Source organism: Quercus lobata, chromosome 12, assembly GCF_001633185.2.
Source record: "Quercus lobata isolate SW786 chromosome 12, ValleyOak3.0 Primary Assembly, whole genome shotgun sequence".
Lineage (NCBI taxonomy): Eukaryota > Viridiplantae > Streptophyta > Magnoliopsida > Fagales > Fagaceae > Quercus > Quercus lobata.
In genome coordinates, this window is record NC_044915.1 from 29,045,200 (window position 1) to 29,070,797 (window position 25,598).

The following is a 25,598-nucleotide window of genomic DNA, read 5'->3' on the forward strand; positions in this document are numbered from 1 at the left end:
GGCATGCCACTGAATTGGATAAGACAAGGATCTTACTAGAGACGAGAATTCAAGAGATGAGGGATGAATGCAAGAAATGGGCTGAGGTGGCTACCAAAGCTAAGGAGGAAGTAACGGAGCAGCAAAATTTGATTGGAGAGTTGAGAACCAATATAGCGAAGAAAGATACTCGTCTTGATCAGTTACAAAAAAAGAATGACGAGTTGAATACCCTTCTCTCCCCGGCAAAAGAAGATGCAGTTGCTGAGTTCAAGGCTTCCAAAGAATATACTGGTCATCTGGATGAACATTACGCAGCAGGCTTTGAAGATTTTAGAATGGATGCTATGGAAAACTTCCCTAAAGTGGACTTTAGCTCCATCAAGCTTAACCTTGCTGCTGCAACTAGTTCTCTTCTTCAAGCCAGCTTCGAGGATGTTAATGTGGAGGATGATGCTACTACCCAGCTGACCCAGGACGACCCCAACATTAATGCCCCCCCTGCTTAAATCTTTTGATTATCCTTTGTGTTTTCTTTTTTCTTTTGATTTTTGTTTGGTCCTTGGTTTTGGAACCCCTTAATGTAACTTAAGTATACCAAGCTCGTCCATAGTTTTAGGATGAGCTATTAACAGTTTGTTTTACTTTCGTAAGGGTGTTTGGACGTTGGTTGTCTGCCCTTAACAATCTGAAAGAATGTTATTTTCTTTTATCATGATATGAACAAAAGCTTTTATCTCTATAAATAATAGATTTCAAGCTCAACTCGTCCATTGCTCATTTATATATATAACTTTTTTTTTTTTTTTTTGAATTTCACCAAGTGTAATTCGTTCGTGAAATGATAATTACAAGCATTACTCGTCCTTAGACTTAGCTGATTTTTCACGTTTTATGAAGAGTGAAATGATGATTACCAGCATTACTCGTCCTTAGACTTAGCTGATTTTTCACGTTTTATGAAGGCCCAACTTTTATCTCGTCCATAGATTGGATTGTTTTTTCAAGTATCTCCTCGTCCAAGGATTGGACTAAGGCATTATAGGCTTTACTTCATCCATTGTTTGGACGTTTCCATACTCCACCCAAGTTTAAGGCTTCTACTCGTTCATGATTTGGACGAGTATACCTTCATCCTTAGGAGAGTTTACAGACGTTACATCCCCATGTCCAAAGAATTTACTTGTCTTGGGCTCTTAGCCTTCTTGTGAACTAATTTGAATGAAAATAAGAATTCACACAACATTATGTATATATCATAAATATTGTTCACAAACGAGGCACATGCTTAGAAGTGAATGCCTTCCAGGGAGTTTAATGAGTACAAACAAATCCATAACTTTGTTCATAATCACAACATAAATAATAAAGTAGCATTAAACATAAGTAGACAAATAGGCTCCAAGCTCGTACAGAGTAACACTCGTCCAGGACAGCATCTTTACTGATAGTACCTCCTTAAGTACTCAACATTCCAAGGATGCTCCAATTTTCTCTCATCCAGGGCCTCCAATAGTAGGATCCTTGCCTTTTATAGTTGATAACTCTATAGGGTCCTTCCCAATTAGGCCCCAATTTCCCATGAGTCGAGTTCTTGGTTGCCAAAGAAACATTTTTCAGGACGAGATCCCCTATGTTAAACCGCATTGGCTTCACCATTGCATCATACTGTCTAGCCATTAGATTTTTGTACCTTGTCATCCTATGTTTTGCGTCCGTCCTTACCTCGTCTATTAGATCGAGGTTTAAACGGAGTTGCTCCTCGTTATCCTTATCCTGATACATCATCACCCTGTGGTTGGCCATGTGCACTTCTGCAGGTATGACTGCTTCGCTTCCATAAACTAGCATGAAAGGAGTTTCCCCTGTAGGGGTTCTCACCGTCATTCTGTACGCCCATAGAACACCTGGTATGACTGCTTCGCTCCTCGTTATCCTTATCCTGATACATCGTCACCCTGTGATTAGCCATGTGCACTTCTGCAGGTATGACTGCTTCGCTTCCATAAACTAGCATGAAAGGAGTTTCCCCTGTAGGGGTTCTCACCGTCATTCTGTATGCCTATAGAACACCTGATAACTCATTTGACCATACTCCCTTTGCCCTCTTAAGCCGAGTCTTGATGATTTTCAACAAGGATCGGTTTGCAACTTCGGCCTGACCGTTTGCTTGGAAATAGGCAGGCGAGGAATAATGATTTTAAATTCCGAAGTGTTCACAAAAGTCCCTGAAAAGTGCATTATCAAATTATCGTCTGTTGTCAGACACTAATACTCTAGGCACCCTAAACCTGCACACAATGTTTTTCCAAACGAAGCTTTTGACATTTTGTTGCGTGATACTTGCTAAGGGTTCTACTTCTACCCAATTGGTGAAATAATCAATACCCACTACCAGAAATTTCATCTGCCTCGTCCCAAGTGGAAAGGGACCCAAGATGTCTAGCCCCCATTGTGCAAAAGGCCATGGGGCCATCATCGAGGTGAGATATTCTAATGGTTGTCTAGGAATGTTACTAAATCGTTGGCATTGATCACAGACCTTGACATATGCCTTGACATCAACTTGCATGTTTGGCCAGTAGTAGCCTACGTGGATGACTTTATGGACAAGTGATTTTGCTCCTGAATGGTTGCCACATGCTCCTTCATGAATCTCCCTCAATACATAGTTGGCCTCGTCCGAAGTTAAACACCTCAGATAAGGTTGTGAAAAACCCCTTTTGTATAGTATCTCATTCATGAGAACGTATCTGGCTGATCTGACTCTGAGCTTTCTGGCCTCGTCTTTTTCTTTTGGAAGCTTTCCATCCTTCAAGTATGATACTATTGGAGTTATCCAATTTTCTTCACCCTTTATCTGATGCACCTCTGGAAAGTCTACGCTAGGTAGGTATTGAATTTCATCAAACTCATCCATTACTTCGCTTGTCGAGGCTTCTTTCGCTAAAGTATCTACTTCCATATTTTCTTCTCTTGGGATCTGAATGAAATCACCTTCCTTAAACTTCTTTACAAGGCGTACCACCTTATTAAGGTACTTCTTCATTCATTCTTCTTTGGCTTCACATATCCCATTTACTTGGCCTATGACTAGCTGAGAGTCTCCCAAGACGAGTATCGATTCTGCTTCTATAGATTTAGCCAACTCCAACCCTTTAAGAAGGGCTTCATATTCAGCTTCATTATTGGTTGTTTGATACTGCAGACGAATCTTGTGCTTCAATTTATCTCCCTCCGGGGATAGTAAAACAACTCCTATCCCTCCTGCATGTTGTGTAGATGATCCATCCACATGGACGATCCATTTGTTTCTATTCTCTACCTCACTTAAGTCTTCATAACTCGAAGTGAACTTTGCAATGAAATCTGCCAGAGCTTGAGCTTTTATTACATGCCTTGGTTGATATTTGATGTCAAATTCACTAAGCTCGACAACCCATTGGACCAGTCGTCTTGTAGCTTCTAACTTGTTCATTGCTTTCTTGAGCAGATGATCGGTTATGACATTGATAACATGAGTTTGGAAGTAATGCCTTAACTTCCTGGAAGTCGTTATCAATGCAAAAGCCAGCTTCTCTATTAGTGGATATCGTCCTTCCGCTTCCCTTAGTGCTCTGCTTGTATAGTATATGGGCTTTTGCACTCTTCCTTCCTTCCTTATCAATGCTGAACTAACGGCATGTGAGGTAATTGCTAAGTATAAATACAACTCCTCCCCCAGCACGGATGGACTTAGTAAAGAAGCCGTAGTGAGATAGATTTTCAAGTCCTGAAAGGCTTTTTGACACTCGTCTGTCCATTCAAATGCCTTTTTAAGTACCTTAAAAAATGCAAACATTTATCAGTAGCTTTAGAGACAAACCTGTTAAGGGCAGCAACTCGTTTGGTAAGAGACTGAACTTCTTTGATATTTCGTGGAGGTTCCATGTTCAATATTGCCTTGATCTTGTCTGGATTTGCTTCAATCCCCCTATGCGAAACCATAAACCCCAGGAATCTCTCGGATGACACTTCAAAAGTACACTTGCTGGGGTTCAACCTTATGTTATACTGTCTAAGTGTGTCAAACGTTTCCTGCAAGTCGTCCAGGTGCTTCTCCTCATCTTGACTTTTCACCAACATGTCATCTACGTAAACTTCTACATTTCGCCCAATTTATGGACGAAACATGTGGTTAACCAACCTTTGATATATTGCCCAGCGTTCTTCAAACCGAAGAGCATCACCTTATAACAAAATAAGCCTTGACTTGTGACAAAGGATGTCTTTTCTTGATCTGCATCTGTAAGCGACTAAATTTCTCATTTCGAAATGAGTCAAACAAGTAAAATAGTTTCACAAATGCGAATTTGTATTGATGATTGTGTAGTACAATTCTCTGTAATTATAAAAGAGTTATCCTTTGATTCGATCTCCTTAAAAGACTTGTTGATTGGATTTGTAGTAATGTGATTTTGATTCGAACACCCAATATACTTTAATTTGGCTGAAGAATTGATCGAAGATATTTGGAACAGAATTACAATGAATCTCTGGCTATGAGCTTGTTGGAAATCCCTTCTTCTTCACGTTCTTCGTGTTCTTCGTCTTCAAAGGTTTATGGTGGAAGTTCTTCGGTACTGTAGAGGCTTGAATCCGTTGAGCTTCACTGATTTGTGATTTCTTGAGGTTTCTGGAGGCTTTTGAACTTGATTCCAGTGAACTTTGAGATCTAAGAAGATGATTTAGATGATTCCTTTTCGAATGTTCTTTGTATTTGAAGGTTTGTGGCGGAAGTTCTTCGGGGCTTTGGAGGCTTGAATCCGTAGAGCTTTGCTGATTTGTGATTTGATGATATTTTCGGACCTTTGAGCTTGATTCCCGCAAACTTTAGGATCTAGGCAAATGGTTTGGATGATTCTGCTTCGAATGTTCTCCGATTTTGGGGTTGAAGTTCTTGAAGTTCCTGGAGGCTTCAGGGCTTGATTCCAGCAGAGCTTTTTCACTTCTGAATCTTGGTCCTCTTAAATTTCTTAGGAAGACTTCTATTTATAGGAGTTTGGAAGTGGGTGAGCAACACGTGGCGGAGTCCGATTGGTGAAACATGTCACAGCCTGATTGGTCCGCTTATGTCATCGCTTACACGTGCTGGACTACTCGTGTCATTGCTTACACGTGCAAGGCTGCTTGTGTCATCGCTTACACGTGTGCTGATACGTGATTGGTTTTTGGCATGACACTTGGCAAATTTCCGTTGGCTTCTGAATAGTGATAGCAAAACCTAGCAGCAATACGTGGTGCTTTGTAATTGGCTGTATTTTGTGGACTTGGTAATGTGACGTGTCAGCTTGTGATAGGTCGAGAATTTTCCCTCTCTACTGCGTCGTCTATCCTTATCTGATTGTATCCAGAGAAAGCATCCGTAAAGCTAAGCAGCTTGTGTCCCATAGTGGAATCTACCAATTGGTCAATGCAAGGCTACGGGTGGTTGTCCTTGGGGCAAGTCCTATTCAGATCGGTGAAGTCTATACACATTCTCCACTTACCGTTTGCCTTCTTGACCATGACTACATTGGCCAACCAGTCTGGATAATAAACTTCTCGAATGAACTTCGCTACGGTCAACTTCTGCACCTCTTCTTTAATAGCATTGTCTCTCTCAGGAGCGAATACCCTTTTCTTCTGTCGTACAGGCTTAGAGGAAGGATACACATTTATACGGTGGGCAATGACACTAGGGTCTATACCCGACATGTCCTCATGACTCCAAGCAAATACATCAATATTTTTCCTTAGAAAACGGACAAGGTCCTTCTTAACCTTCTCTTCTAAATTTGCTCCAACCCTAGTGCACCTCTCAGGGTTGTTTTCATCTAAAGAAATATCTTCCAACACTTCCATGGGTTCAGCCACCATTTTCTTTTCTTCAATATTCATCGTCTGAACCTGCTCATCCATGGCCAACATGGCCAGGTAGCATTCTCTTGCTATCAGCTGATCTCCCTGCACTTGTCCTATCCCATGCTCCGTTGGAAATTTGACTGACAGGTGATAAGTATACGTAACTGTTTTCCAACTATTTAAAGTTGGTCTTTTAATTATGGCATCGTAGGAGGATGAACAATCTACCACCAAGAAATTCATGTCCCTGGTTACCTGTTGTGGGTATGCCCCCACCACGATAGGTATTGTGACAGTGCCTACAAGTTGCACCTTCATTCCACCAAATCCTACCGAGGGTGAGTTTACTGGATGAAGTTGGTCTCGTTTCGAGCCTCATTTGCTAAAAGGCCGGGTAATATAGAATATCTGTTGAACTTCCATTGTCCACCAACACCCTTCTAGTTGTATAATCAGCAATTAGCAAAGTAATAACAATGGCATCATCATAGGGGTGGTGAACTCTTTCAGTGTTTGCGTCTGTGAATGTGATGGCTTGCTCGTCCATGGTCATCGTCCTTGGAGATCGTCTAGAGAGTTGAACATTCTGCATTACTTTCAGATACTTCTTCCTAAACTTGGATGACTGACCGGCTGAGTTTCATCTTATAATGACTTTTATCTCTCCAAGCGGGGGGTGCGACAACTCTTCCACCTTCCTTTTCAACTTCTCATCCTTATGCTCTCGTCCAAGGAAATTTCTCAACTTTCCTTATCTTATAAGATTTTCAATTTGCTGTTTTAGATCGTAACATTCATCCGTGTCATGCCCATGGTCTCTATGGAAGCGACAATACTTGTTCCTATTGCGCTTATTAGGATCTCCCTTCATTTTCTCCAGCCATTTCAAGGAAGGATCGTCCTTGATTTGCATAAGGACTTGTTTGAGCGGTGTGTTTAGTGGCGTGTATTGTTGACTCCGTGCTGAAGGACCAGCCCTTTTACCATCCCTGTCTTTTTTATCTTCCGTTCGTCCCTTTTTTGGACGAGGGCCTTGCTCAGAGTGGTGCATGGGGTTTGCTTCCATTCTTTCAGCTCTCTTTCTCTTCTTGGCTATGATCGCGTCTTCTGCATTCATAAAGTTTTGGGCTGAATGGACGAGTTCAGCCATGGATTGAGGCTCCTTCTCATAAAGCTCGTGGATGAACAAATCAGAATTAACCCCATTGTGAAAGGCCGCCAATAGTAGCTTATCATCTACCTCGTCCACTGTTAGGGCTTCCCTGTTGAAACGAGTGATAAAGGATTGCAGGCTTTCATTCTCCTCCTGTTCTATGGTCAACAGGCTGGACGAAGAATGCTTGTGTCTCTATCCCCCAATGAAGTTGTTATTAATGAACAACTTGCTCAACTCTTCAAAAGAACTTACTGAATTCGGGAGTATTTTACTGAACCACACTCATGCCGGACCTTTGAGGGTGGTAGGGAAGGCTCTACACATAATTTCATCCGGGACCTCTTGAAGGTGCATTGTAGTCTTAAAAGTAACAATGTGATCAAACGGGTCACGCGCTCCATCATACGAATCCAAGGAAGGAATCTTGAATTTTGTAGGCAAGGGGTGACCATTGATGGAAGCCATGAAAGGGGAATCCATGCGGTGAACTAGATCCTCTACAAGATTTGTTCTTCTCATGTTCTCCCTCATCTCATTCATAACCTTCCTCATCTGGTCGATCTCTCTATCCAAGTGTGGCACCCTTCTTATTGACTTTCAAGCACAGTACTTCTTCCATCTCCCTGGCTCTGGTCTTGTTCTTCCCCATATGCCTCATGTCGTTGCCTCCTAAGATGAATCTCCCTTGTCAGTTCTTGGTTCTGGCGAGTTAACTCTGTCATAGCGACTGTCATGGATTGCACATGAACAGAGGATGGTTGCATGGCAGGCGCAGATTGACGATCGTGATGGGGATGGCTAGAAGCAACCCTAATTTCTTGATAGCCTGGGCTGGTAGCCCTCAATCTAGTTCGAACCATTGCAGCCTTTTTGTCAGAGAAAGGAATTGTAGAACTCAATAAAGCCTAACAAAATAACTTTCCCACAAACAGCGCCAACTGATGAACACAAGGAAATCAGTAAGGTTGAATGTCTCGGGTGGTGATCTGTGTTGCTTGGAATATCTTGAAAAGATGAACACAAAGTCAGAGGAGGCCGGGGAAGACTGGCCAAGAATCCTCCGATGGTAAAGTTAGTATTTTTTGTAATTCCAATTTGTATGGAAAAATGTTTGAATGAATTACTTTCCCGTAGAAGAGCTCTTATATAGTGCTTGTCTAAGGCAATTACCTCTCCTACCATTGTGGAGTTCGGAGGATTCGAAGTTAACTTCCATAACCACCAAGGAAGTTACATTTTTGGGGTCTGACTTCCATAACCGTTTATTGGGGGAGTGATTTGTAGCCTAACAGGAAAACAGGAACAGCTTCAACATGTTCAGGACGCGGGGAGTTTGTCCAACTGATGTTGTGGACGGATAAGCTTACCTTGGACGAGCAAGCCATATGCCACCCATCATTTCCTTAGGACGAGCTATATGGACGAGCTTAGGAGTTGGCGTTTTTTATAACACCATCAATGGTAATGTTAGAAAAAATTAAATAAACCAAAAATTTTAATATTACATCATTGTAATACGCACCACATCAAAGGCACATCATAGTGAACCAAACGCTCCCTATATGTAATGTCAACAAATATGAAAAATGTTATGTTCCTAGACTTTTTTTTGGGTTAATTGTGTTTTCCCCTCTATTTATTATGCAATTTTAATATCCTTTAGGTTAAAAATAATTTTAGTTCCTTGACATTTTCTTCGGTTGTCAAATCAGTTACTAAGGTTTATTTTTAAATTTAGTTTCTCATTTGTTAAAATGAGTCAATATGGTCCTTCTTCCAAATCAAATAGCAAGTGAAGCAATTTAAACCTTTTTTTATATATAAAAAAATAATGATGCTCATCAAACACTAGGATAATGGCGCATCTCATGGATGTTTTCATTTAAATTTTAATATAAAAATGTTAAAATAATGTCATTTTCACACAAATTTGAAAGGAATGACTTTATTGTCTCATTATGGAATGGATATCATAGGTTGAAACTTGAGATTTTATTGCATTTATCAAAAAAAAAAAAAACAAAACAAAACAAAATTACAACTACACCACAATTAAAAGAGCAAACGCAATTTGTCATTTTTTTTCCCCCTGACAATGCGGCCAGCCAATTCATATGGGCTTGGCAAAGCTAAAATAGTGGAAACTGGAAAGGCCTGAATTTTAGGGCCCTGTTCTGTTGTATTTGGGTCTTGGACCGAATGCAAAATTTGTACCTATTGCAAAACGAGACCAAATTACTTTATTGTTGTCGTTTTTTGGGTTGGAGACTTCAATTTTCAAAGGCTACGGGGCCAAACATTTCTTGCCCCTATTGTCAAGTTATCAATCTAATATACATTTGAAGCCCAGTCTTCATTAGAAATTATAAGAAATGGTTTGAACGACATTCCTTCAAATTGTTGGGCGGTAATTCTAAAAGTTACCTATGCATAATTTTCATCCCTTGACCCAATCAATAGTCATATACTATTGTTAAGATTCCATTTGTTTTGAGTTAAAAAAAAAAAAAAAATTAATCGTATATTTGGTGCAATTAAACTTGCTAATCAATGGAAAACCCTTTTTCAATTCCACAAAAAAATTATACTGAAATTGCGTTTTGCGACTGCACTCTCTTCCTACCTCCATTCTCTTTATGACATTATCATTATCAATATATAAAAATAAAAACCATCCTCTTTATGGGTCATTACCACCTTCTCCACCCCTTCCCACTCCTCTATGCGACTGTCCCAAATTGCTTTGCCACTATTCCATTTTGGAATATTTCAAAATGAATTTCTCTTTGAAAAGTTAAGTATAAACATACCCCTCACTTTAATCTAAAAGTCAATATCCCTCTTCCGTCAAGTTTTAAATTAAGGAGAGAAGTTTTGAAAATTTATGAGAAATGCTATGTTCATAACATTTTCACAATACTTTTTCAATAATTCCTAAATGACAAGTTGTTATTTGTTTTAATTCGAACACACCACTAAAATTACTTTCTTATTCACAAAAAATAGCAAGTAACAATCTGTCAGAGATGATTTGTTATGAAAATATTGTAAATGATGTTCTATTAAAAAGTTAAATTTTCTAATCAGGCATAATAAAATGAGATGAAGAGAGTGGAGCAGAGTATCTTATATGTTATATCACTCACTATCAATGTAAAAAGAAAAAAAAAAAGATAAAATTTAGCTTTAAAACTGGTTGTTGTCTAAGGTTATAACTTTACTTAATAAAATAAACATTACTACATACTTTAAAAATATAACCATTGAATTGTATGTTTTTTACGTTTTTAATACACATGTCAAATTTTGTATCAATCGGATATTATTTACTATATTATTTATAGGTTGGGTTCAAGTTACACTTGGTGTAACTCTAAGTAATGTTATACTACCCAATAACTTATTATTAAATTCATATTTTAAAAAATCAACTATTGGGTTACATATTCTATATGTTTTCAACATGCATGCCAATTTCCATGTCAAACGGATATAATTAACCATTTGATCCATAAACTCATCTTTTATGCATTATTTTAAATTACAAAAACTTAAATTTAAATAATTGATTAATGACATGATTATTGATCTCTAATCATCTTGAAATTTTGTAAGCATGGAGAATATACGAAGATAATGTAATCAAACGGTTGATTTTTAAAAATATAAATTTAATAATAAGTTATTGAGTGGTGTAACATTGTTTAGAGTTACAACTTGAACCCAACTCATTATTTCTAATCTTATATTTTATGCATAATTTTAAATTACAAAAACTTGCAATTTAAATAATTAATTGATAACATAGCTATTGATTTTTAATTTTCTAAAAAATTTGCAAATATAGAGGATATAAGAAGAGGATTATCTAATGGTAGATTTGTTAAAATTCACGTCCAATAAAATGTTGAAAAATATGGTTTTGCATCTCATACAAAACACACAGCGGAAACAACAATCACGGATCTACTTCATTCATAAGAGATAACATGTAACCTTAAATTCTAAAACAAAGAATAGAAAGCGTACGCTGATGCAGTGAAATTCAAAACCAAGACTTGAGAATATCTTTAATCTTCATCCCAATTCCACACAGTGTCCAAGAAGTGTGGTCTCTCAATCAGTTTTTTTATACGTTGATTCTCAAAGAAAGTCCTTCTTCTTCTCCTTGTAGAGAAAAACTGTTTTCTTTTCTTTTTCATCATACGTACATACTAACTACTTTGGTAGTTACTTTATTTAATAATTCTTATTAAATAAAAACTGATTATCTAATTGGGTTAGCTTTTTGGGCCTGCTCAATTGGGTTTTAATTTGTGGCTTGAGATGGGACCAAAGGGAACAAATAAGACTCTAGTTCCAATGAGTTTTGGGCTTTTCTGTCAACTCTTGACAAGTTCAAAGTTACCATTAATTATATTTAATACCACTATATAAATATAATTGCACTCTAAGCCTTATTAATAAATTATATTCCAAGACTCTAATGATATCATTTGACTTCTCCATGAAATATCCATATTGAACAAAGTCATAATAAATTGTCACTTTATAAACAATTATATTATTATTGAATACCCGGTTTAATCTTTTAGTTATTCACATTTATTGAAATCTAATTTCAATAAATATAAGTTTTAGTAATTCCTTACTAAAGTGAGCACCCTGAATAACCAATTTCCATTAAACTTATCTCAAGGGAATATTTTGTGTCTCTATAAAAAGATATTATGAATTCTATCTTAAGAATATGTGTTCTCTCAACACTACGTATAGTTACCTAACATACTGAAGTTTCGACCGTGAATATTAGATCTCACTCCTAATATATCACAGTAACCTATATTTCATGATTGGGTTCACTATCCTCTCAGGATTGAGAGTCTATGAAATTAGAAGTCATGAGATTAATTATTCAGGTGACAGTTGTTGATTGAATAATTAATCTCACAGCGGTCTAGTTCAATATATCTTAACTCGTAAGACACATCAACACTTCAACTAAAAGTCTCCATTTCCATGATCAAGAGAAATCATCTTAGTTGATGTGTTATAGTCTTCGCAAATGAAATGCCTAATTTCATCACCAACTACAAACTATATTTTGAGTTTACAAGAAACTTGTAATTTATATATTCTGTGACTAAATCACAAAAACCACATACAATACATCTCAAGGACAATGATAATGACTCATTAGTTCATAAATAATCTCATATAATTAAACAACTTAATTGTTTATAACATGCCAATAAATTAGATTTTAGGGCATAAACCCCAACATAAAAAGATATTGAGTAGCGTTTTTGTCGCTAAACTTAAAAAATAAAAAAAAAATAAAAAATCCTTTAATAGAAAATGTTGGGCCGAACAATCCAAAGGGGGCGGAATCTGGGTTTGGGCTTTCCCCACCCCATCCCATACGTTCAAAATTCCAAACCACTTGACTCGCAGTCGTAGACTTCATTCGTGCCGTGAATTCCACGTCCATTCTTTCTTTCATTCAGTTTCCAGGAAACCACAAACAAAAAAAGGAATCAGCCACGTGGCCAAAACTCATTGGCGGAAACACCCTTAAGCCCTCCCCTCATTGGCCAGTTTTAGCAAGAACACGTTGCACTACTAAACTAACCCCCAGTCCCTTTTTTTTGGTTTTTTGATTTTTGAGTTTCAGAGAGTCTTCTGCGATTCCCATTTCCTTGGTCCCCAATTCCACACACACACACAGAGCCAATATTGTTCCTCGCCAAAAGATCTGAAACCACAAAAATCCCTAAACATTAATTAAAATTTTTTGTTTGGCCCCTATCTATGGCGCATCGAAGAACAACAAAGCTTTTGTTCCTCCTCTGCTCTCTGTGCTACGCTCTCTCCGCCATTGCAGGGTAATCCTCTCTTTTTTTCTCTTTAAGTAACTACTGTGAAATTATATGCAATCGTTGAAAATAATCTGATTTTGTCGGTTGATTTGGGGGATTAGGAAGAGCTACTATGATGTACTGCAAGTGCCACGTGGCGCATCGGACGATCAGATCAAGAGGGCGTATAGGAAGCTAGCGCTCAAGTACCACCCGGACAAGAACCCAGGCAATGAGGAAGCTAATAAGCGATTTGCCGACATTAGCAACGGTACTTTTTTTTTTTTTAATTTTTTTAATTAATGATCCTAATTGTGTTTTTTTGTTTAGTGCTTTTAATTAATCTATAGTTGATTAATTTAATGAATAGCGTACGAGGTATTATCGGATAGCGAGAAGAGGAATATATATGATAGGTATGGAGAAGATGGACTGAAACAACACGCAGCTAGTGGTGGAGGCAGAGGTGGTGGAATGAATATGCAAGACATTTTTAGCCAGTAAGTCTTATTGAACTTGTTGTTTGAATCTTTGATTCATAAAAAGCTTTTGAGTTTGTGAGTTTTTACATTGTTGTAGTACAAAGTAGTTGCATTGGAAGACTGCCCTTAAAGAATGAAAAATTTCCCAAAATAAAAACAAAGGACTTGGAAAGTGTCATTTTCAAAAAATTAAGCAAAACATGGTATTCATGAAGTTGTGGACAAGGATCATGACAGGAGATTGATGCTGTAGTGTAGTGTATTAATATGCTTGAAAAAAAAAATGTGACTTCAATGGTTATTGTTGGCTAGTATTTGATAGAAATACACATGAAAGAAATTAAGAAATGAATGAACTCAACTAGCGCTTACTTCCTCCGTTAAAATGGAGTGGAGGCTGAGTTCAGTCATGGAGATTAATGTATCTCTTTTTAAAGATATGCCAAGTCGGTCATGTAACAAGCCAAGAAGTGAGTACCATGTGGGAAGCTTGAGGGACCAACTCTGTTAGAGAAGTATAAAATTGAGTCACATCACATGGTATTCACTAATTGGCTTGTTATACAGTTGACTTGGTATGTCTGTCGTAAGATATACTTTCTCAAGGTCGTGGGTTTGAGACCCATTGGGGGTGTGTATTCTTACGTATAAAAAAAAAAATGGAAGAATAAATAGACATGAAAGAATGACCCTCTTAGATTCCCATTGGCATCACATGATCCAAGAGTTTCTACATTTTTCATTTTTGTTGTTAACTTATATGAGGAAGCTGTTATTGCACATGTATAAAGGGTTTTTGTGGTTTTGAAATTACATGCACAAGTGTAGTGAACAATCTGAATTGGGCAAGCAGATTGCTTTTCTTTGTTGTTTTAGTGATATCCTGTTTATCTTTTGTAGCCTGTGTGGCTTTGTCCACAATTTGCCTGTCTCTTTACTAAAGACTTGAAATTTTCTTCTAGGTTTTTTGGTGGAGGCCAAATGGAAGAGGAAGAGAGAATTGCGAAAGGCGATGATGTGATTGTTGAACTTGATGCAAGTTTGGAAGATCTGTACCTGGGAGGTTCAGTGAAGGTAAGATCATGTCTAGACATGTAATTTGAGGACATGCTTGCCTTTCTTTTTTTAAAGAAAAGGAAACCTTATGTAACATGTGCAATATTTCCAGAAATAGCAGGAAAGACTAGCACAAAGCAGCATGCATATTAGTCCCAAGAAATTCTAAATGAAAATCATTGAAGTACTAATTACTTTCCATTCCTGTCCTATCTGAGAAAATTAAAATGGAAATAATTGAACTATAGTCTGCCCCAATAATCAAGTACTTCATTTTTCTGCTGAGCTGTAGTTTAGTACCTATATTTTTTTGTCTAATTTCATATCTGCTAGCTGATGGAGAAAATAGAATAACATGCATGTGTTCTGAGTCTTCGTACAAGCTTCTATCAACAGTACAACCCAATAATGATATTTTAATTGATTAGATGATTGCTTTCTTCTTTATGTGACCTTTGCGTGGGATTATCAGGTTTGGAGAGAGAAAAACATTTTAAAGCCTGCCCCGGGCAAGAGACGCTGTAACTGTAGAAATGAGGTTTATCACAAGCAGATTGGTCCAGGGATGTTCCAACAGATGACCGAGCAGGTATATAATGCCATTGATGCCCTTTTTTCTTTTTCTTTTATGGTGGTGGTGGATGCCTTTGTGTAGCTTCAAATTATAGTCCATACACTGCAGTGGCATGATCAGTTGTGCTATTTTATTCCATTTCCACCTCTTTGTTAACCAATATCTCTTGGATGCTATTCCTATTTTATTACATGTTTCACATGCCCTTTCAGGTCTGTGAACAGTGTCCAAATGTCAAATATGAACGGGAGGGATACTTCGTCACTGTTGATATTGAGAAAGGGATGCAGGATGGGCAAGTAAGCTTTTTATATTTCATAGTGGATATTGTTTTCTTTGTTTGTGACATAACAGTGTTATACTTATCCTGTTCTTGTTTTCATGTATATGCCTTTATCTTGCCAAAGACTGAATCCCATATTTTTGTGATTGTGGACATGTTTCACATCATTATGTTTGAATTGAAAGAATCAGTCAAAAGCAGGGTGCCTTTGCCCTTTAACCTATCAAGGTGTTTCAGTACTGTAGTGATGTAAAGGTTCTTCTTTATTTCAAAAAGAAAAGGGAAACTGGGGTGGGGTGGGGTAGGGGGGGGGGGGTGTGTGGGGAACTCAATTGCCATCTGGAGTAGAGAATATTTGCTGTATAAGGGTGCACTCAATGGGAAATATTTGTAAATGTAATATTTCTTGATTTTCAGAAAAATAATTATATGCTTTTCACAGGAGGTTGTATTTTATGAAGATGGTGAGCCTATAATAGATGGAGAAGCTGGAGATTTAAAGGTTAGTTCTTTAACATTGGTTTAGTGATTGGTCTTCAGGATCTACTATCTACTGACAATAAACACCACGTTTTGGGCAGTTTCGTATCCGCACAGCACCCCATGATCGGTTCAGACGGGAAGGCAATGACTTGCACGCTACTATCACTATTACACTGGTAATGAGCACTTAATTTAAGCTCTGTGCATATTAATAGCTCTAGTTATGGGTTCATTTTGCTCTTAATACTCGTGGTTGAAGTTGGATCAACATGTTAAGGTTTGAGCTTTTTCTTGATATATGATAATTAAAAGAGCAGCATAAGGGACACAAGTGGTAGTTATGGAAGAGAAATACCCAAAAAGCAAAAACTAGCATCTAAAGCTCAAGACAAAGAAAAACAAATTCAAAAAAGAGTAGTAGTAGCCACTGTTCAATCATAAAAAGATCTCAAGAACAAAAGATAATATTTCAGATAGGAGTGTTGGACCATAGATGAAAGGAAGCAAAAAAAAAAGGGGGGGGGGGGGGGGGGGGGGGGGGGGAGATGTTCTGTTGGGCTTACTGAGCCAAGAGAACACAAATGATGCAAGTAGATTTTAGAGGAACTCTGATATGAGTTCTAGGAATGTTTTTGCCTTTTACAATATGTTTGGGAATTTTTTAAAAGAATGGAATGGATAATTCAAAAAAATAAAAAAAATGGAACATGGTGTATTTTTTTCTAGAGTGATTGGGAGTTTATAAACGGAGGAAAGAACAGGGAATTTTTTTTTTTTTTAGTTTTCTCTCGCAGTCATTCCATTTCTTCCTTTTAAACTTCCAAAAAGGAGAGAATTGATGCAATATTCTTAAAAAATGTCTTTCAATCCATTCCATTCATTTCTCTCTTCCCAGACGGATGAGGTTTATAGCTATTCTGAGCAAATATCAGACATTTGTATATGCATTTCAATTTTCATCCTCTCTTCAACTTTATCCTCTTGAAACCAAAGTGCTTGTTTTCATGTGGTGTTGATTTTCTGAACCCTCTCCAGGTTCAAGCTTTGGTTGGTTTTGAGAAGACAATCAAACATCTTGATGACCGTTTGGTGGACATTGGCACAAAGGTAAGGAAATATCCTCTAGCTTTGTTTTGTATCACTAAGATCGGTGGCTGACTGGGTGAAAGAAATTATTAGGAGAAACTTAACTGACATCACTGTCTTTACTTCACAGGGAATTACTAAGCCAAAGGAAGTGAGAAAGTTCAAAGGGGAGGGGATGCCATTGCATTTTAGCACAAAGAAAGGGGATCTTTATGTCCAATTTGAGGTTCTATTCCCAACCTCTCTAACAGAGGACCAGAAAACACAGATTAAGGCAGTTCTTGGTTAGGGTATAGGTGAAATGTTTTTGTTTGGGTTCGAAATTGTGCCCATTGTAACATGAGGATTCTTATAGAGAATTCAACGAACCCTGAGGTTTCTCCTTTTCTTTTTTTAACTTTCTCTCTCTTCATTTAAGTAGTATTTTTCTAAGGTGTTTTAGCTGTAATCATTTTGAAGCCACTTGGATAATATTTTTTCCTCATTGGCGGTCTAGTTTCTCCCATGTTTAAGGAGAACTACAATAGAAATTGAAGAGTATTAAATTTACTGATAAATATTTCATATTCATTAAATTTGGTTCTCTTTTGCAAATATAGATGCAAATGCTGGGAGTCATTAATCATTATACACCTTTTTCTTTTGAGTAATATTACATTCACAACAAATTTTAGATGGCAAACTAATGTTAGTTTTAATCTAAACTTACTACTAAAATTACTTATTTGCCCTCCACTAAAAGCCATAAGTTTTGTTGGTTTGTGTTTAAAAACTTTTACATGTCACATCAATCACTTGAAAATATTTTACTTTACTAAATTTTGATAGAGACATTGAGAAAACTTAAGATAAAAAGGAAAAAATACTAGTTCTGTCAATGTAATGGAGTATAGAGACAAGGAAACAACAAATCCTGTCAGAAATTGTCTTCATTACACAGTGCAGTTGGAAACAAGACAATTGTTCAATGGTATCTGCTTAGCCTAAATGCATTAGAAGGGTCTCAACAACAGTTTAATATTTACACCACCACAAAGTTACAACAGGTATGCATCAGTTCTAGCAAGGAAAAAAAAAAAAGCATGCATCAGTGCTAGCCCAAAATATACATATATATGCCTCAATACAAAAGTAACCACAAATGTTAGATGATTGAAACACTGGCATACTACTCTATCTAGTATCTACGCTAGTTTTCTTCATCTGCCTCAAAAACCTTCCTCAGCTTCTCTTCATCTGACTCAAAAACCTTTCTTGCTTGTTTCAGCTCCTCGTTCATAGACAGCAACTCTGTACAGCGGTTAAGTTTTGGCAAATCCTGCAGGATCAAAGTGCAACATTGGCATTTGTTTACTATTTACTAACCAATAAAAAACAAATATAGAGCAATAAAATGTTGCAGCAGTGGATATCCCGCATCTATAAAGAAAAGGCAAAAAAATAAGAAAGGCCTGACTAATAGACATAAAGACAAAATAGCTACTATAGCTAATATCAGATAGATCCAGAAAAAAAAAAAAAAAATATATATATATATATATATATATTACAACTGCGACAGATTACTATTCACCTACGACAGATTATTATCACTATTCACTAACACGTGAATAGCTTCCAGACAGATATAGACAGATGTTCATAAGATACTACTGTTCTCTAGCATGCGTGAAAAGAGACCTGATAGATTCCCAAACAGACTACTGCTCATCAATAGTAATATTCTACAAGTTTCCATCGACAGATTAACTTGAGTTAACTTTACTAACTCAGGTTACTTTTAAAGACTTACCATGATTCATTCTATCTATAAAATTCCAGAAAGAAGATAGCCCTCTCTCCCTTAGAAAGACTCTTGTAATTCTTCATCTCTTGTAATCCTGTAACCCTTTACTAACTCAAGTTACTTTTGAAGACTTACCATGATAAAATAGATGATAAAGAAGAAAACAGCAAAATAGATATATTCAAAATAAGTTAAAATAGAATATAGAATATGAAAACAGAAACTAGTAAAATCTTACTTGAATAAAAACTTCTGTCTTTGATTAAAACTGAAAACGTCTGTCTTTGATACAAGTTTTGAAAATAAAACTCTATCTGAAGAGTTACAAGATTACAAAGTAAAATCCATCTTTGAAACTGAAAAGTTACAAGATTCTGTCCGAAGGAAAGGGTTACAGAATTACAAGAGAGGAAGGATTACAAGAGTCCTTCTAAGGGAGAGAGGGCTATCTTCTTTCTAGAATTTGGACTTGAGAATTGAATTTTAATTTTGAACCGTAAGTTTTTGGACCTTGAAATTGGACCCTATCTTCTGTCTTCGGAGTCTGTCCTTTTATAGATGAAATGAACCATGGTAAGTCTTCAAAAGTAACTTGAGTTAGTAAAGTTAACTCAAGTTAATTTTTCGATGGAAACTTGTAAAATACTATTGATGAATAATAGTCTTTTCATAAAGTCACTTCTGATGAATCTATCTGGGAATCTGTTAGAGCACTATTCACGTGTGCAGATGAATAGTGATCTGTCAAAAATATCTGTCTAATTTTCTGAATCTGTCTGGGTGGTCTGTCTGAAAGTTATTGACTCATTCTTGGTGAATAGTTATCTATCATAATTATCTTTGAAGAGAGTGAGCTATTGATCTGTCGTCCTATTTTGTTTGTCATATGTCATAAGGATCTTGAGAGTCTTGAAATGCTTTTGAGTGAGTCCTGTAGTTTGGGGAGGAGGATTCCATTATTGTGTCATCTTCATCATCCAAAATTTGTGATGCAGCTTCAAGTAGTTGTTTCTTAAGCTATCTTCTGTCTGAGATGGAGGCAAGTTGGCACTGGACTTGACTTTTTTCTAGAAGGAAATTAGAAGTTTCTGTCGGGGAGGAAGAGGTCTTTTTCTGTAATTCTTGACAAATATGATCAAAACTAAACTTATTCCACCATTTTAATTTTAATTTTCTGGTAAGCATGGGGAAAGGATACTGGGATGTCTTTCTATCTTGTATTCCCATCTAATGATCCATGGGAGATCTGGAAACCTGTAAAAGAATTGCAAAAGATGTGGGAAATTCTTAAGATGCGGTATGTCTGGTTCTTTTTTGAAAGTTTCATAGGCTTTTAAGAGATCAGGAGGGAGAATCATAGCTTCAGGACCATAGGAATTCCACCAGTCAATGAACCATCTTGGTATCATTATGTCTTTCTTTCTATACATATCAAAACGGAAAAACCAAGTATGTTTGTAAATATTATTTTGGAGTAGAAGGAACCTATTCCAAGCTTCTATATAATCATAATGATTATAAAATTGAGGGTTAAAGAGTTGGGAAAAGTTCTTAGTGATCCAAGGTTGTGCTTTCTATTGGGTGGAGGTGAGGATCTATTTTATGACTACTTTAGAGTAGCCAATTCTGTTTGGGTTTTGGGAGCAAGGCATATGTGTTACTAGGATTAAGTCTATATCAACTAAAATAAACTCATAAAACTTCTGGTTCTTTAAAGTTTCTGTCTTAGGGTGTTTCCATCTTGGGGGTATGAGCTGTCTGACTAGGGAGAGGGTATTTGTCATGTGTTGGTATTCTAGTTCAATCCATAGAATAAAATTCTAGGAATCTTTTGGGAGTTCAATACTGTGGTCTTCTTTTGGGGCTTGGGCTTCTTGAAAGGTAGATGATCTGTACTTTGTTTGGTTAGAGGGAAAGGCTAAAGGGGGAAAAGAAGATGCAACTACGCTAAATGGTTTTTTTAAGGGAGGAGTTAAGGGAGTTGATGGCGAGGCATATGTCTGTTTGGTTGTTGGAGTGGGGCTTGGGGAAAGGGGTTCAAAGGGGTTTGGGCTACATGTTAATGGGGATCTTTCTTGAGGTCTGTTCAAAGAGAAAGTAGGTGAAGTGAAAGAGGGACAAGGGAGAAATCTGCTAGGGGGAATCGGAGAAGCAGCATAAGATTGTCTGGTTTTGGGTTTTGGGGAGTTGCTCTTATCTGCAGGGGAACTCATCTTCCCTGTAGGAATTTAGGGGTTAGCAAATCAGGAATCGAATTAGTTTCTGCTTTAATATATTCAATATCAAAGTTAAAAACACTTAAAATAGCCTGCCATCTAGCAAAACTCTGTTTGGAAACAAAGATTTTGAACATCTTTCCGTAAAACTTCTTTAGCACTTTTACAATCAACTCGAATTAAAAACTTTTGATTATAAAGATGATTTTGAAATTTTGAAACACATAATATAATAGATAAAATTTATTTCTTAATAGTGCTGTAATTTTGCTGGGTAGCTGACCAAGAGCCAGAATGAAATCTAACAATCTGTTCTTTGGCATCATTTTTTGCTACTTGTTTTAGAATTCCACCATAACCTCTGTCAGAAGCATCTATCTCAACAATTTTAAAAGTATTGGGGGAAGGAATAACAATACAAAGGAGTTGCTTAACATTTTTTTTTTTATCTGTCTGATTATCATAGTATGTTTGTCTGTCCATGGAGGAGGATTCTTTTCTAGCCTTTTATACAAGGGTTTGCATATCTTTCTTAATCCTTGAAAGTAATCCGAAACATAATTTAGGCTGCCAAGAAATCTCTGTAACTAGTTTTTATCTTTTATTTCATCTGGGAATTTATCTGCAAATTGAATGGCTCTGTCAATTAGGCTCAAGGTTCCCTTATAAATATTATGACCTAAAAATTGGATTTTATCTTGAAATAAATTTATCTTAGTGGCTGAGACAACTAATCCATTATGTTTAATGACTTTGAGAAATATATCTAAATGTTTCCAATGGTCACCGATTGATTTAGAAAAATTAAGACATCATCTATATAAACAATTGAAAAATCTGTAAAAGGTGTAAATATATCCTTCATTATGTTTTGAAATTCACTAGGTGCATTTTTTAAACCAAAAGGCATGACATTCCACTCATAATAACCAAAAGGAACTATAAAGGCAGTTTTATATCTGTCTTTCTCATCTATCTATATCTGCCAAAATTCACTTTTCATATCAAATTTGGAAAATATGGTTGTTTCATGAAGTCTGTCAAGTAAATCTTTCTTATTGGGAATATGATATCTTATCCATTGTAATGCTTTATTTAAAGGTTTATAATTTATAACTAATCTTGGAACTCCTCGTTCCAATTCTACCTGTTTATTAACATAAAAAGCAGCACAGCTCCAAGGAGACTTGCTTTTTCCGATTAAACCTTTAATTAAAAGATCTTCAATTTCTTTTTTACAGTGTTCTAATAATTCATTGTTCATTTGTATAGGTCTAGTTTTAGTAGGTATCTGTAGGGTCCGATTTTTCTGATCTGGCCTAGGATGCGTGGGACTTTAGACCAGCGAGACCGGTACAATGAATTTGTAAAGAGTGGGCCAAAGAGCTAGGTTTTGGTGTATGGACAACAGTTGTCATGGTGTTTTACTTGACAGGATGAGATGGACTGAGTTCGTCTGGGAGAATTGGTCCTTGATACAGTTCCGGGAGTCCTTTCTGGTCCCTCTTGTGTGTTGGGGGGTCTTCGCCCCGCCTCATCTGCTTCTCTTTACTCCCCTTTTATATTAGTTTTCTTCCTTCTGAATGGGGTCCTTAGGGTAGGTACTTGTCCCATCAGCTCCTCCCTCTAATTGTTGGGAGTGGTTGTAAGGACAGAGGAGTATGGTCGTGTCAGGCACAGGGCACTGAATGCAATAATTGCAGCCTTTCCTTTAAACACTCTCGTTGTCCTTTTCTGCTTTAGTACTTTTCCCGCTTTGTGGGATGATAGGGAGTGTCACTACCGGTGGCAGGTTACCTCCTCCATCCTCGGCTGCACTGTGTCGAGGAGAGCTTTTCCCATGGCCAAGGAAGGGCTTTTCCTCCTCACGACCGAGGAGGGATTTTTCCCATGGGCTAGGCTTTTGGTCCAATATAGACATCGACATGGTTCTAATGGTCTTTTACCCCCCACAATAGCCCCTCAAAATCCTGCTGTCCGGCTTCTCGGGCGAAGAGGAGGGTTTTGGTGACATCGGGCCTCCGTCTCGGCTTGCCACGTCAGGCCCCCCACTAAAGGCCAAAGCCTCTTCGTTTGCCTAAGGCGCGTTTCCAACTGTGAGACATTCTTTTAATCTATCCAAGCCGCGTCCCTGTCTCTTCGGTATATGAGGCGTGCTTTAATGAGGGTCCCTTCACGAGGTGACATAAATTCAATGGTTGAAGATTACTTTGGAAATTGAGCGAGATTTATTTCGCCCGTAATTCCTTTTTGGAGATTTGGGTGAATTGATTGCCACCAGGTTTGCCTCCTATATAAGAAGCACGGTGGGAGGTCATTCCCTTTATTTGCAGACCCTTTGAGCTTTTCAGATTCCTAACTCTCCAATTGTTCCCAAAATCCCCATTACCAGTGTGACTGAACTTTAGGAGGTGGAATGGTCAAGGTTGGGGTGAGGGTGGAGGAACCACACCCTCTTTAAAAGCCTTGGGTATCTTCGAGATTCAGAATGGCCCGATCGGGGCAAGGGAGACAAAGGCTCAAGACATTTCTTCTCCTCAATAAGGTAAGAAAGGAGCCTCTTCTTCCTTTAGCCAAAATCCGAAGCAAGTGGAGGTCGCATCAGATTTTTGGTGCGACAGCACTGGGACTTCCATCCGGTGCCGTGTGTTATGCACGTGAGGGCTTGGACTTCCCATCGCCAGTACCATCCGTGCTTGCTCGATTGCTGCTAGAACGATGCTTGCTCGATTACTGCTAGAGCAGGTATGGGGATTTGACATCCCCGCTTCTTCCTTTCTTCCATCACTGGTGCCATCCAGGCTTGCCTAGTCACTGCTAGAGCAAGGTTGTGGACCAGGTGCCTCTGCTTCTTCTTCTCTTTCATCACTGGTGCCACTCAGGCTTGCTTAGTCATTGCTAGAGCAAAATTGAAGGATCTATCGTTCCCGTGTATTCCCCCCTTTTTTTTTTAGTTAGCTTATGACATAGGCTTGTCTAACCCCTTTTATGTACATTGTACTATCTCTTTATCTAATAAAAGATAATTTTATCGCATTTTATGTATCTTTTCTTTTCTGCAATAATTATTTTGTGAATGGATGTGCTAGTGTCTTTTCTTTCGAACCGTACTTGGAACCGATGCTCTTGTCGGTAAAGAGTTGCTACTTTAAGCTTATCGAAACCCACGGACACAACAATGCCGAGTTTAAATAGGTTAACTATACAGGACTAACTAGGATAATAGCCACACGTTTTGTATTGCGAACGAGGTGACTACTTGAGGACGTGTAATCTAAAATAGGCTGTCTGAGAGGGCCGCTGGGTACTAGGGTTCTTTTCCGTGTTTCCGATGATATTCGTAGTTTTAACTTGTTTTAGGTGTCTGGTCCGAGGACCGAGGCATGACTATACCTGGTCTAAACACTTAGAAAGGCACTATTGTGTGTTAGTTCCCATAAGGCCGGGGGGCCGAGGACCATACAAGACCTCCATTCCGCCTAAGACTTAGGTCTTTCTTGAAGTTGCTAGTTTCTCCATAGGTTTGAGTCCGAGGACCATGCAAGACCTTGGTTCTGTCTAGCACTTGGGCTCTTGGAGTATCTAGTTTCCCCATAGGTTTGAGTCCGAGGACCATGCAAGACCTTGGTTCTATCTAGCACTTGGCCGTCAGAGTGTCTAGTTTCCCCATAGGTTTGAGTCCGAGGACCATGCAAGACCTTGGTTCTGTCTAGCACTTGGGCTTTTGGAGTGTCTAGTTTCCCCATAGGTTTGAGTCCTAGAACCATGCAAGACCTTGGTTTTGTCTAGCACTTGGCCGTTAGAGTGTCTAGTTTCCCCATAGGTTTGAGTTCGAGGACCATGCAAGACCTTAGTTCTGTCTAGCACTTAGCCGTTAGAGTGTCTAGTTTCCCCATAGGTTTGAGTCCGAGGACCATGCAAGACCTTGGTTCTGTCTAGCACTTGGCCGTTAGAGTGTCTAGTTTCCCCATAGGTTTGAGTCCGAGGATCATACAAGATCTTAGTTCTGTCTAGCACTTGGTTATTAGAGTGTTTAGTTTCCCCATAGGTTTGAATTCGAGGACCATGCAAGACCTTGGTTCTGTCTAGCACTTCAAAAGATTCCGGTTTAACCCTCGGCTTCTCTATTGTAGGGAACTCAACGAATCGGAATATTAGGGGTCTCAAGAGTTAGCCCCTTGACAAGTGCATGGGGGTGCATATCTGACGTCCGAAGCCCCTTGAACTGCGCTGTTTAGCGGTCCTCCCCTCGTAGTGAGCACTTCGAAGCGTGACCCAAAACGGAGGCTGAGCCATGATAATGGCGGTGTGTTCCTGGAAATGATGGAGGGCTTTCGCGCAGCCTGCACCACTGCCAAAATGATCCTCTCAAGGGATTCTTGTTGATAGGAGCTTGACCGTGACTAATCGTCATATTGGCCAATGCGCAAGCTCTCCCCACAGACGGCGCCAATTGTAGGGTTCGATTTTTTTGATCCGGCCCAGGATGCGTGGGACTTTAGACCAGCGAGCCCGGTACAATGAATTTGTAGAGAGTGGGCCAAAGAGCTAGGCTTTGGTGTATGGACAACAGTTGTCATGGTGTTTTACTCGACAGGATGAGATGGACTGAGTTCATCTGGGAGAATTGGTCCTTGGTATAGTTCCGGGAGCCATTTCTGGTCCCTCTTGTGTGTTGGGGGGTCTTCGCCCCGCCTCCTCTGCTTCTCTTTACTCCCCTTTTATAGTAGTTTTCTTCCTTCTGAATGGGGTCCCT

The 25,598-nt window shown here is 38.2% G+C and overlaps 1 protein-coding gene across 1 annotated transcript; it reads left to right on the forward strand.

Moving 5' to 3' along the window:
• Positions 1-12,514: 12,514 nt before the first annotated feature.
• LOC115971933 (dnaJ protein ERDJ3B) lies at positions 12,515-17,434 on the forward strand. The gene is made up of 10 exons (XM_031092039.1): positions 12,515-12,903; positions 12,999-13,147; positions 13,247-13,376; positions 14,321-14,432; positions 14,887-15,003; positions 15,201-15,287; positions 15,714-15,773; positions 15,853-15,930; positions 16,790-16,861; positions 16,971-17,434. The coding sequence occupies exons 1-10, from the start codon at positions 12,830-12,832 to the stop codon at positions 17,127-17,129; spliced, it is 1,038 nt and encodes a 345-aa protein (XP_030947899.1). The 5' UTR covers positions 12,515-12,829; the 3' UTR covers positions 17,130-17,434.
• Positions 17,435-25,598: the final 8,164 nt, after the last annotated feature.

Coding starts and splice junctions, on each gene's coding strand:
- LOC115971933 (XM_031092039.1), top strand. CDS start 12,830: ATGGCGCATCGAAGAACAACAAAGCTTTTGTTCCTCCTCTGCTCTCTG. Junction 14,433..14,886: donor ACCTGGGAGGTTCAGTGAAG/GTAAGATCATGT, acceptor TGGGATTATCAG/GTTTGGAGAGAGAAAAACAT. Junction 15,931..16,789: donor CTACTATCACTATTACACTG/GTAATGAGCACT, acceptor AACCCTCTCCAG/GTTCAAGCTTTGGTTGGTTT.